General features: G+C 38.4%; 1 protein-coding gene across 1 annotated transcript; it reads left to right on the plus strand.

Moving 5' to 3' along the window:
• Positions 1 to 2,407: 2,407 nt before the first annotated feature.
• JHY (junctional cadherin complex regulator) lies at positions 2,408 to 13,991 on the plus strand. The gene is made up of 8 exons (XM_030505238.1): positions 2,408 to 2,412; positions 2,538 to 3,024; positions 6,193 to 6,303; positions 7,881 to 8,485; positions 8,885 to 9,170; positions 11,056 to 11,136; positions 12,383 to 12,508; positions 13,779 to 13,991. The coding sequence occupies exons 1-8, from the start codon at positions 2,408 to 2,410 to the stop codon at positions 13,989 to 13,991; spliced, it is 1,914 nt and encodes a 637-aa protein (XP_030361098.1).
• The last annotated feature ends 270 nt before the right edge of the window (positions 13,992 to 14,261 follow it).

Raw genomic sequence — 14,261 nt, forward strand, 5'->3', positions numbered from 1 at the left:
TCACTGCCACGCACTGTGGCAGTGTCACACGCATTCCCACACTGTGACATGTAAGTGTCTGGTGGGATAGATGATTTAGGAACACTTAAATGCAATCAAATGAAAAGGAACCCTCTTGCTAATTTAAGAAGAAAGTGTGGTTTTGCTATCACACACGCTTGCTGATAGCTTACATGTCAAAGATGGTATAAAGTTAAAAAAGAACATGTAAAATTCCTTTTACCTAAATTTTTCAGCTAAAATTGTGTTCTTTTGTTTTCTTTTTCATAAACTGTTTATACTCTATTAGCTTTGATACCACTAATAGTTTAAGGTAGATTTTTACAGCAATAAGTGGTGCATTTGCTGTATAGGGTCCTTGTTATTAACTTAGAGTAACAAATGAGAGTCTCCCTGCTGCCTTCCAGAACACCCAGCAGGCTTTGGCAGGCTTTGCCAATAGAGAAATCAAGAACCAGTACCTCTTTTCTTTGCATATAGAAAGACCTGTGCTGAGCAAACCAAGCTGCTTCCTGTTAGGCAGAAATTGGTGGGTTGCACAAGTGCATTTTTGTCCTTATAGCTGTGTAAATCTAAAATGAACATTTCCAGGGCTATTGTCACCTTTAAATATTGTTTAGAAAATACTCACTTGGTACATCAAATACAATTTAGTCTGCTGTCATATGCATAAAAGGTTTAACACTGAATAAATTGGGAATAATTCTCAAGTTTGAAGGGATTAAATTAAACCTGAAGTAATAGTAATGTGCAGTTTCAATTTAATTGTCTACTTAAAATAAAATGGCAAACAAATGAAGGCTAAATGATTAATAGCATGCTTTTATTCACCTCCTCAACAGGCAAAATGGCCAGTTATTGAATATTTTATTGTGAGTGCAAATGATGTTAATTGTGCTAGAAACATGCTCTAATTTTTAGTAATTTTTTTGACTGAATACTATGCTGAATGTGAGGCTCTTCATTAAATGGAAATTTGATTTTATTTTGTTTGAACTTAGCCTAGTAAGTACTCAAATACAGTCCATTAACTGGAGCAAATATCACAGCATATACATATGAAACCCCCTCTCTACATCCATTACTAACCTCGGAATTTGAAGAGGAACCGCTGCATCTGTTGTCTACATACAACACTTTTGTTCACGAATACAGAGTCCATCTAACCTTTATATCAAGTTGGGGGGAGGAATAAAAGGTGCACTTTTTGTGTGCAGATGATTAGAGATGAAGGAGCTCTTCACACTCATTTTGTTCCCGTGCGGTGACCTGGCCTGCATAATACAATTGAGCTGCTGTGCACACATTTCGGCACAATAGAACTCTTTAGCATTATACTGTTACTTGAATCATTGCAATTATATCACATACTTCTGTACTCATTTCAAAATATGGTCACCTATTTCTCTTTACCTGTGGTGTATGACAACTAGGAATAATAATGTTTTCACCAGTGTAAACCATCTAATCTCCAGTTCGGAGGATACCACGGCACCAATGTTTGCCTGAAATGAAAAGCATTGCTAGAGAAACAGATTGGTTTATTATTAGAAGCCTCTTGAAATATGGGCATAAGCATGTAACTAATTCAGAAAGGATGAATAAACGATTTATGGAAATGTTAACATAACTATCTATGCCACAGTTTGGAAAATCCAGCAGATCAGTACATTTAACAGCTTCTAAAGAGTCAACCAGGTTTCAGTGCCTATAAATATCACTCTGAAAGGCTCACCATTTACCAGTGCCCAAGAAACCAGGACTATACCACCAGCCCAGTTAAAGAAAAACAGTGTTAAAAGCTCTTTCCCTCCCATGCTCCTTACGCCTGCTACTGCCTGCACGTCTTCTGGAAGCCAATTTGTATGTATATTTATCTCAATTACAGCCTGCTTTTAAAAGAGAAGTTACTTTAAGTCTTTTCTAGGCAGTTTTCTTATTGAAACATCATGATGTTTCATAGGAATAAGAAGAGAACAAAAATTCAGAGCTGAAGGCTGTTCTTGCTTAGAAAGTCTCAAACTGACATTTGAGAAAGAGATTTTACCAGGAATATATCACTTTCATAAATAATAAATACTAACAATCTTATAAATAATAAATAATAGATAATAGATATCACTTATTTCACACTTCAGAGTCTTTGAAGAATGAGCAACACATATTCATGCTTTTGTAGGCTACATAATTTTAAAGGAAACCACGGAAGCAGCACAATATGTCATTTCATCTTTTAGCTGATTCTCTAATTTATCTGTGCATTCTATTGCGTTCTACTGTGATCTGAATGTTGGGCCAATTTATCATTCACTGATAATGAAGATTACAAATGAAGAGGGGGTCCTACCTAGTTTTCTACTAAAGAATTTTTGGATAGAACTGTTCCAACCTTCTCCCACAACCGACCATGCTGTAGGCACTGAAAGAATTCACCTGAGCATATTTGCAGGATATTTGGTTTCTCGAATTGCACCCTGAAATAATATAGAATTTGTACAATTTATACGTAAATAAATTTGTGTTTCTCTTTTAAATAGGAAGCAACAGTCTGTGGACACGTATTTCAGCTCAAGATACAATCCTAATTGGAAGAACGCAAAGGATGTAGCAGAGTTTTCAGACCTATGTCGTGTTGCTGAAGGAAGCAGTATGGACTTCTCACAAGATTCATTTTACCTCCATTCCAATGGGTCTCCAGAAGAAAAGAATCAACAGGAGGCAAAATCACAAGATTCATTGTCAGAATTTGGTACAAAATCACTAAGCTTTCATGAGTCAAATGCTGTGGTCAGCAATGAACCCTTTAGGCTACATGCCAAAGAGAAAGAACCTGCAGACAACTGTCATTTCAAAGATAGTCCCAGGACATATGGCAATGCTTTTCCTCTTCAGATTCAAGACAGTCGACCACAAAGAGCAAAAAAAGACTTTGTGGCAAACAATAAGCGGACTTTAGGATTACGTTCAGAGAAGAATTCGTATCTTCAGTTACACACTAAAAAGCAAGAAGTTCTTCAAAAGCAGGTAGGTAACTTTTACACGGTTTATAATTGGTATAAACTGAGCACTGTCTAGTGTTGAAAGGGAGTAGTTGCATGATCGGGTTTGTAGAGGAATGAAGTAGATTTTCAATCTATCATGCAACTGATAACTTAAGACTTCCAGTGAGAATCTTATTTGCCCTTAATGGAGTAATTGACAAGTCCTCAGTCACTCACAACCCCAGTGATGGCCTTGATACAAGCCTTCTTAAGCTACATATATTCTTGGCCATGAAGCAGGTCACAGAGATCTCTCACTAGTTTTCAATCTTATGTTAGAGAAATCATAGAATAACAGAATCACAGAACAGTTAGAGTTGCAGATGTCTCCATTTGGCTGAAGAAATTGTATTAGTGTTTTTCTACATGCATTGATCATAACAAAAAGTGTATATGAAGTTACAATTGAATTTAAGAACCAGAAAACACATCATGGTCACACTGCTTCCAAAGGCCATGCACATTCTTGCTTATCACTGGCATTTAGGGTCACACATGCAGGAATATTCAAGAAATACCTGTTGGATCTGGGGAGTCAGACAATGCTTTTCCCCTTATTTGCTTTCTCAGCCAGACCAAGTCTTGTATTTGAAATCACTCACCAGGTACAAATCATGTACAGTACTTAGACTTGAAAAGCCTAGCTTTCTTATGATTGACTGCAAAATGTCAGACAACTTCTATTAAGGATTAAGTGGAAATGTAATTACAGTTCCTAATGAACGATTATACATGAGTTTGTTGCTTTTACTTGCTACTTATTATGCATAATGGGAAGGTGGGAGTCACTGAATCACTCCACGAGTTGTAGCATATCTTAACTTGCAAAACTACAGAGACTTTCTGCTTCAAGTGACACTGCTGCTTTCCAAGGCTAATGAACAGTTGACACAACATTAGAGGGCATCTGCTGACTACATTACAATGAGCGTAAGGGTGGACAAGCTTTATTCTAGCAGAGCTATTAAGAGCACTTGGGGTTTTTTCAGTTATAATTTGGAGGATGGTAAAAATAATTACTGTAGATTGATGCTAATTAAAGCTGTGTTGATATGATTATGTTTACTATTTGGGGAATTCTGAAAATGATTCCTATGTAAGTATTGGAGCCAGGGATCAGGACTCGATTGTGTAGACACTGTTCAAAGATATGTAATAGGAAAAAGAAGTCTGTTAAAATCAGGGCTATGTTCTAAGATTACATTGCTGAAGCAGCCACAGGGTCAGCAAAGCTGTGACATAGCAGGAGCCAGGCAGCATGCATGTAAAAAGGTGTGTTTCTTTCCTTGATACATTCACAACAACATCACCACCTACTGTCAGCTACTGTTGTATTTGCTGTGGATAGGCATAGGAAAAAGTATTTATCTCTCTTGTTCTTAACTGAGACATCCATTGCTCCATCCTGCTGGAGGGGGTGAAAAAAGGCCTGATGGAAGCATCTTGTTGACCAGAGCAAAAGTAGTGTTTACACTGAAGTAAGTACTTTGCATACAGCTTTCTTCAACTGACATAACATTGCAGCCTCATTCTCGCCAGACTTACAGCTGTAATCCCTGTGCATACAGACAGCAGGCTGTATGTACCAAAACATACCATAAATGTGTGTTGATCTGTATATTTACTAACTCATCTAGCATTTTATAAAGCATCAAGTTCTTTGCAGTGTTGCCTGATTCTTTAAGAACCCGATGATGAGTTTCTTTGAGAGAGAGAGAGGGAGAAAGAGAGAGAAGTAGTGGCCCAATCTAGCTCAGCTGTACTCACTATGAGTTGCTTTCCTACCTACAAGCCCCTTACTTCAAAGCAAGGAACATAATGTACAATTTTTTAATGGCTCTAGACCAAGGCACTCAGACTCTCTGTGCACTGCGCCTTACCTCAGTGTAAACACCTAATCAAGATTGCCTGCGCTTCAACAATAGCAGCCAAATGCAATTCGAGAACCACAAGCCTTTGAAGTCCTCACTGCAAAGGCTGGTTTTCTAGTCTGGGATAATGACATGCCATGATTGCTGTCTTTGTTGTATCTTTTCAGTAGAGAAGCAATTATGGGCCTCAATTTAACAGAATAGGCATTACACAGCTTATGATTCTCAAAATGCAATTTCATTTGATCATTTTCTCAATTTGATTGGTATTAATAGAATAGTTCACAAAAAATGCTGGCAGAGGTTGTGTCCTGTTCCTCTTTCAAAGAGATAATGTAGAAGTATGCTTTACCTGCCTAGTAAACTATCAGTACAGTGAGTCAGTTGGTTCCACCAAAAACATCTTACTGCCTGCAAAGCCGTATGTATCCACAGGTTTGGGAAGGCTGTGTGGTAACTTCTAATATGCAAACTTTTCTGGTCACAACTAATAGAATCTGCATTGCCATTTGGAGCAACAAGAAAACTCAGCAATAAACCCTAACTACTAGGTTAGGGTTTTTTCCTTTTGTCCTAATCTCTCACCCCCAAAGACGAGAGGCTCAGATCCCCAGAAGGATTTAACACTTCCTTCACACTGATTTCACCCGTATGATTTTTCAGGTAATAAGTATCTTGGCCACAAATATCTCCTCAGTGCAAGTTCTCCTGTGTTAGCCAGTGTCTTGCTATCGTGCACAAGCTGTTTGATATGGTTGCCAGGCTATGTGTATTAGATGTTCCATTTGTGCAGCTATTCCTTGTACTTTTCTTCCTACATTACTGTGTTTTGCCATCCTTGTATGCATGACTATTGTTGAAGACTTTGCTATGGCATACATCATTCATCAGTATCTTGGTACACCGGCTGATTGCTTGGACCATGATGATTGTCTGGTCTCTTTTCTGTCACTAGGAACATTCACTGTCTGTCCTATAAATGGGAAGAAGCCCAGACACTTGAGAGTTACACTTGGGTTTCTGTGCTCATACTTCCTGCAATCTTATTTTTCTCTCTTCTTTTAAGAAGTAGAAGGAATATTCCCTACTACCACAGCACTGTTAATTGGGGTTTTGCTTCCTTTTTAATTTTCTCTTTTTGCCTTTCATTTTCTTGTTTTCTATTCTAACTTTTGCATTTTGGCTTTAATAGGAGGCAAATTGTTTCTCATTCTTTCCCCAAGACTTTTAAATCCTTTCATCTGGTTGGGCTGTAGCCATAACCATCCTTGGTTTTTCAGGCTTTCGATCATAAAGCTGTTGAAGAGGAACCAGTTCGGAGAGTTCTACCATTCCAGACTGTGAAAATCGAGCCTGAAGACAAATGGCACCTGAAAGTACAGCAGCTCAAGGTTCCGTTTCAATATAACATGATAATATATATGTAAAAGCATTGAAGTTTGAATGTTTAAAGCTATAATCTTGTTACTTCCAAAGTGCCAATTACTGACAATAAATCCTTTGATATATGTCAGTACATAATTGCTAAAATTTAATGCATATGCTGCTTTATATCCTGAATTACTTAAAATCAAAATAGATTCCAAATTCCAAGAAATTCTCAGCTCAAAGAATCTTATCTATTTATAACATTACTTGGTTGATAATAATGTAAAAGCTAGTACATGGCTGTGTTTGATGGTTCATGAGGATTCTGAGCTCGAACTTAACTACTGCTGCATAAATTTTCCCCTAAAATCCTCATGAACATGAAGAGTTACCATAAAACAGAAAATGTTACCTGTAGAAGAAGTTGCACTGACCTCCTCTGTATGCGCAAGTCTATAGATGTACTTTATGCTGGCCTTTCAAACCAATGCAATGGGGTAGTTTTTGGAAAAATAAAAGAAACCAGGTTATCATCACTGATGAAAAACCAAGAACTTCAGAACTAGAACTTCAAGCCAACTGGGATTATTATTGGCAAACCTAGTTACCCTCTTTGTATTACATGCATTTGAAGTAAATTAGGCTGGCTGCTTAAATTCCCCTCTCTTAAGGCTGGAAGCTACACTTCTGTAAAAGACAAACAAGATTTTATGCTGTTGTCTGCTGAGAGAGACGTGCTTTATATATGGGATCTCAGAATGAAGGAGGGATTTTAAAGGGCTGCTCATTCTGTTTAAATGGGAAAACATTGGCCTGGTCCCAGTTTGGCAGCAGTTGATGCTTTCCACCAGCGGCACAGTATGCCAGAACATTAATCGTTACAGCAGAGGTCGAGCTAACAAATCATCATCTTGGCACCAGGAGTCAGGATTCCCCAGTGCTGCTTTTTTTTGGCTTTCACCAAAACATTCTGGTCTGTATGCGGATTTAATACCACCATTAAGTAGTTACTCTGAGTGCATATGCTATGTAGTGGTTGCAAGTGTTGCTAACAAAAGAACCCTAGAGAGAGCCAGGAGGATGAAATGGAGGATTTTAGCACTGACAAAGATTAAAAGGACTGAGAATGGATTTGTATATTCCCTAGAAGGAAAGCCATGTCTTTCCTCAAAATGGGCAACACCTGATGCTGTAATTGGAACATGACAAATCTTAAATAAACTCCAGATTTAGAGTATGTCAGTTTAGCTCAAAACAGTAGTCCTGGTGTGCTTAAATTCTTACATTGTTTCTTATCATTTAGATAATGTTTTGCACGATACACAGCAGGGAAGAGGTTTTGGATTAGAAATTAAATCATTTCAATCATTGACATCTGTCAGTCTAAAATAAGAATGTTGTACTGAATTAAAACCATAGAACATGATATAATCTAGTCAAAACATCACTTAATCAGCTAATTTGATGAGTTTTAAAATACAGCTACATGCAAGGCACTGTGACCGACAAATTTACCCATATACTTGTATATTATTGATCTTAATGAATGCACAGAATAGCAACCACTGAAATTCACCTCACTTTTGATAACTTGTTTTAGATTCACCCACAGAAGTCCTCCCAGAGAAATAACATAAAATCCAACCAGAGACTCAAAGGGAGAACTATGCCAAGGAATGACAGCCAGCAACCACCAGGAAGACCAGCAGAACTGAGGCCCTGGCACCACCAAGTATCAGGATCTCAGACTGCTCCCATGCAGGCAGTGGAGCAAGATGACAGCAGCACACTGCAGGAGTGCCTGTATCCAAGTTCTTCTGTTGGCCCTGACATTAATACAGCAGCAAATTCAGATACTTGCTTAAATAATTTCCCACATTCAAGACATCTTGTCAATCAGGATTTTACCACCTCTACTTATCCTTTTCATCCAAAATTACATACATTTAATCCAGCAGAGGTTATATCTCCAGCCTATACCAGCAAGGAGAACTGGAAACATCAGCATAATACTCCAAATGGACTTCCACATGGCCAGCAACATCTATACAACCATGCCACTGTGCAGCTTTTTGCAAGAGATAACAGTACCAGTGGTCAAACACATCCAAACCAGAGGACTATTTCATCTACTTTTAATGCTAATTTTCAAGAATTGGTGAAGGATCAAGATTCACTTCAGGATTGCAATTGTGTGGAGAAAAGGTATCAGAACTGTTATCAGTAGTTTAGGGTAAGGATATAAGTGTTAAAACAGTATTTTCATAACATTATGATGTCCAGAAAAAACAGCAATGGACACGTAAATGTTTTAAAGTCCATAGTATAAAATTATATGCCACCCCCACAGGGAAGAACTTCTTCCTAATATCTTATTTAAATCTCCCTTCTGTCAGTTTAAAGCCATTGCCCCTTGTCCTATCCCTACATGCCCTTGTCAGAAGATGTCTTGTCATCCCATTAGGCACTGTCGGTCATTATGAAATACCTATCTTTTCATCTTCATGTTCCCAGAATACAAGGATCACTCCATGTACAGATTGCTTGTTGAGCTACCTGCTATATACAGATAAAGATTCTTACTCTTCCCCCTCTATTTTTTAGGCCACCTCAATCTTCCATTCTCAGTTCACCAACAGCCCCTTGTACAACCTCCCAGTTTGCACCAACGATAGAGCGACATCACCAAGAACACACTCATTTGACAGAAGCTCACTTAGCTGACAGGCACTTCTTCAACCTACTTCCACCCATAAACCCACAGGTAGAAAGTGTTTCAGAGGTAGATCCAGAGAGTGGTGAAGGAAATCAAGTGAAAAAAACCCAGAGCAACTCAGAAGGGTATCTCATGCAAATGGAAAAGCAAAACCAGCCCAAAGTCAGCAAGAAGGTAAGCAAATAGGTGTGGATTGAATGGCTTTACATTTCTATTTCCCCTCTGATTGATTTTTTCCCTTAATAATCCAAAAACCTGAAAAAAGGAATGGGGACTGAAATATTTCATGTTACAAAAAGCACACTGACAGACACTGATTTGCTCAGAGCATTAAAAACCAAGGAACAAAGGTGGAAACAGACACTAAAATCATTTTAGTCTAAAGAGCAAGACAGTTTACCACCACCTCTCCCTATGTCACTTTCCGTCTTGATTAGCTCTAAGAACACACAGAGCAGTGCTTGTCCTTTAAGTTATCCAGTGATAAAATGATTTAGAATAAAGCTATTTATATAAAGCAGCAGGTAGCCGGGCCTCAGATCTGAGCAAACCATTATCCTGGTCACGCTCATTTGCTATCCAACTCAAATCTCCTGGTTTCCAAGGGAATCAAAGTGAACAACAACAAACTTAGAGGATTTGTAAAGCTAACGGCATAAACATTATTACAAGTCTCCTGATGATCCCATTTTGGTCCTTATTAAAACTTGGTTCTTTTTGTCTTTTCTGTGTGTCCAGTTTCATTCAGCAACCAGTTAACACAGACACAGTGGAAAAGCATAAAGATATCCCTGTGTGTCCATGACAAATTAAATGTTTAAGAAGTTAGCTCCAAGTCTCAGGACAGACAAACTAAGCTGGAATAATTACTCATGTGTTTCATCTAGAAGGCAGTTTGTGTATTGCTGCTTGAATGCTTTTGAGAAGAATTAGCTGGATTATGATAGTAACTGAAGGGCAGATTTCCTTCCCTTTCTGTTCCCCTGAGTTCAAACTATTGTTTCTGTCCTGTATTTTCAGTAGCTTTCTCACGCTTTATATGTGGGGAATGCTACAAGAGTAAGACTGTTTAGGTCTCACAGAAATACATGGCTTTTCCTAATAAACAAATCCAGTCATACTCATTTGAAGTGAGTGAGAAAACTGATATTGTTGTTGACAGCTGAAAGATTAACTCTTCCCACTACCTTAAAAGTTATGTGTAAGTATATGACAAAAGAATAGGGATAATGGGCACACAAAACAACATCAAATAGTACATAGAATTAGTTTCTCTGCAGCTGAGTTAAACTTGAATGTGCCTTTGAAGAAATGCACATTTTATTTGCATATAGAGATTCCTTGCTGTTTCTGCATTACTCTGGGATTGGAATTACTACAGACCTGGTCACAATGAGTTTCCACTGACAAGTTTTTAGTCCACTTCTAAAAGTTAATCTAGTGTTCTTGAAAGAGATTAAAAAGATTCTGGCAGTATTGAGGTCTTTATAGTAATGTCACGAAGTATTGAAACAGCACCATCCATCACTCACCTTCTGTCTTCCCTATGCACTTGTAAAGCTTTTGCTGTGCTGCAAGGCATGTGTTTTTCAACTCTCAGTGAACAATTTCCCATTGCAGTTTTGAGAACAAAGGAAGGTTACTATTACTAATAACAGTTGCCTAGTTTTTACTACCAAAATTGGGTACTTTTATCTGCTTTTCTTTGTAACAGTTTCTTTGCAGTTTCATTCTAATAAAGCTCAAATGGGTCACTTCAAGCTGTATAAAAATAAAGCTCATAAAAGATCATTTTTTGACTGAGAAAGTTATTGCTTTGTGATTTGCATGATTGGCAATTACCTGCCTAGATTCAAAGGAAATACAGTGTAATTTGACTTGTGCGATTAACTCAATCATTTGGGTCATTTACAATCCTTAAAATGAGACATGCCAGAGGTAAGACTGAAGCTGCAAGTTGAATTCTGCTCTTTTCTTGGGTGTCCACTACAAACCTTGCTGTAATTATGCTCTTTGTGAAATCACACAATGGAAAACCTGCCACTGCTCTGTTTTCTAGCCATGTAGCTCAAAAGCCTACATAAATCTGAATGTGAAGCTTGGAGGCCTTGGACCTGACTATGAGGCAATCAAAGAAAAAGTAAGCAGTCCCTATTATATGATTCGCTTTTCAGTTGTGCAAGGAGGGGAGAATGGCAAAGAAATCACTGCTGAGAAGCAACTTAGATTTGTCTGGTACTTTATATCCTTGACTATAAGTCTAGCTTGAGATCCTAAAGGGACATTCAGATAGAAGGAAAGAGGGCTGTATTGTGGGTAATTTTAACTCTCTAATTCTGAAGTTCCAGAAACAACGAGTAGTCAACAGAATTCAACAAGGCTAATTGCACATGACTGAGTTGCAGTCTCATTCCCAGTGTAGAAGGTTTGCCTAACCTTCAAAGTGGAAGTAAAAGAAGTTGTGTAAAGACAAGAATGAAATAGCTGGAAGTGCATTACCCTCTTGAAATGGAAACAGATTTTTCAGAAGAAATATCTGAACAATTGGTATCTCTTGGCCTGTTCTCTGCTGGTAATGAGGGTCTGGTGGCAGCTGTACATCTAAGGTGCTGCAAACTCCATCCTGCATGCCTTGAGATGCTATTAATGTAACAACAGGTGCTTTATATGGTATTCTTTACAGAAACATTGTAGGACAGCAGGAGGGAATAATAGTAGAATGATCATCCCTTTGGAGTCATTGAGAAGTCCCTGTATTTTCTTCCTCTTTGCCACAAACGAAACAGATTAGAGATCTGAAACTGGAATGGACAGAGTGGTGCATAGCCCAAGACTCTGCGTTTTTAACACCATCATAAGACTTCTGGAATGTGGCATGACATTGGGGTAGCACTGCATTGGAAGGAAATAATTGACATAGGCTAGTAACAGGGGCAAGGTAGAGCATATTGCTGAATTTGAGAGTAATGAATTGCTGGAAATATAAAGACACCGAATACCAGTTAAGTAAATGAAGTGTGTCATTCAGGGCCTATAAAAGTAAGTACAGAGGTTTTAAAAGTCATTGCAAAAGCTGACAGAAATTAGCACAGCCATTTTAGAACTGAACAGATTTAAACATTCAGAAGAAAGAATGTTTAAACCTGTCACATTTCTATTGAGCTCTATCCTCAATAAGGTCCAAGGAAAAGCTCTTAAAAATGAAGAGTGACTAAACAAGCTGTGCCATTTATCATGACTTCCTGTTGTGTTCTGCTGAGAAATGATCAATAACATAGCCAGGTTAAACAGCAACAGAGGTGTAAATGGAAGTGTCCAGTGGAAAAGTGTTTCATTGATGGATCCACTGAAACATTTCATTAACCATACGCTTCTGCTTTTGTCAGAAAGAGAAGTTGAAGCAACAAAGGGAATATGCAAAGCAAATTAAGGAACGCAATATGAAAAACATTGCTTCAGTTCAGAGGTTACCTCCAAAACCCCAGGTCGTATCTTCAGTGTCAAGACAGAAGGTAAGAACAGCATCCCTTTAAAATGCATGCAGGAAGGGATTCTGGGCTTTGCCCAAAGAAAAAGCAAAGCATAGATTTAACTCACTGTAGGCTAAGATGGTTTCTCCATTTTGATCTTCCTTTTAACAACTCTAAGGACTTACAGGATCCTGGCAAGTGCTCATCTATTCTGTTATGGCTGTAGATGTATGCCAAGAGTTGCTGCTTTCTTTGTCAACAGCAGTCTTCAGTCCATGGATCTGCCTTGCTCTTCATGAGAGTGTACCAAGTGGAAACAGAGCAGTACTCTATCCAGCTACCAGCACTCAACTTGGCTTAAACAGCTAGTGATGTTTTCCCGGGGAAAGAGTGGGAACAAAGGCGAGTGGGACCCCCCTAGGAACATTACCCAGTGCAGCACATGCTCCGCTTCACATCAGCAGTAGAGGCCTCACTACTGCAGAGTGCACTCTTCTAATGGACCACAGATATCCTCTTGTTAGTCTATTATCCACCTGCCTGTCAGTCTCACTCACAAACTCTTTTCACTTCAGTTGCATAGCTACAGTAATTGGTCTTATTTTTCAAGCCCATACAACATCACTTTAGCCTTCACCTGCCTTCAAAAATAGCCCAAATGAGCAACGACTGACTACACAACAATGGCACACATAAACAAGCAAAGGCAGCACTTTTTCTCTATTGCAGGAAATAATAAAGATCTGGAAACAGTAAATATCCATCAGTTCTGAAAAGCTCACCTGCATGCTAACAGGTATTCTTCCAGGGTGACAAATGAGAACTGCAGGCTTCAGGAAACAAGTTTTGGCATTTAATATCAGTTTAATTCCTCAGTTACTTTATTTCCAAGCCTCACATAAACCACTTATGTAAGGTTTGAAATACTATGGAGGTCCCATGTTAAACCGGGGTGCTCTCAGTTTCAGGATTTCTCTAATACTGTTTCCATTCCCTCTGCAAAGAGCCTTCCAGGTTCCATGCATCATTCTGTACTGTTTGACCCTATTACAGGTATCCATTTTTAAAGGAAAAACACTGCTTCAGTATTTAAGGTGTTCTCCAGTGGTGTCAGAAAGCAAACCACCTTGAGGTGGGTTATTTTGCCCACTCCAGAGGTTTCTTGCAGTAGCTACTGAAGCATCTAGTATTGAACACCATCAGAAACAAGATTGGGAAGTAGGAGAGATAATAACACAGAAACACCTACATGTCCTTGGAAATATTGGTCAGGTTTTCTCTTCATCAATTACCCCAATTTTCATCTTTTTAGGCACTGGAATATGCTAAGAAGATTCCTAGACCAAAGACCTTCACAGCAAAACAATCAGAGGAAAAGGTGAAAGAAGAAAGAGTTCTGCCACAGACTTTAAATGGAGACATTCTGCCTCAAATTGCATCCTTGGAAACTTTGCAAAACAGACACCAGAAGGAGAAGCAAGTTGTAGCTGCTTTCAAAAACCTTCATGTCTTACAAGCCTTTTGAAATTACTAGAGATATCTTCAAGGCTAAGATGTCTAAACTATTTAGTTATGAGCTATGAGCATCACATGTGATTTACCATTCCATTCTTTCAGACTAATCAGCTGTTGGCTTGTCACAGCTGGAGCATTTTTAGGCATTTCAAACATATGGGCATATCTACAAAGCATTGAAAATAAACAGCAGTTTCATTTGATGATCTTACTACCAGCAATGTTTCTCTTCTTGAAGTGCACCAAACACAGCAGTGGGTAATGATACAATACTAATTAT

Source organism: Strigops habroptila, chromosome 17 (genome assembly GCF_004027225.2).
Source record: "Strigops habroptila isolate Jane chromosome 17, bStrHab1.2.pri, whole genome shotgun sequence".
NCBI classification, from domain to species: domain Eukaryota; kingdom Metazoa; phylum Chordata; class Aves; order Psittaciformes; family Psittacidae; genus Strigops; species Strigops habroptila.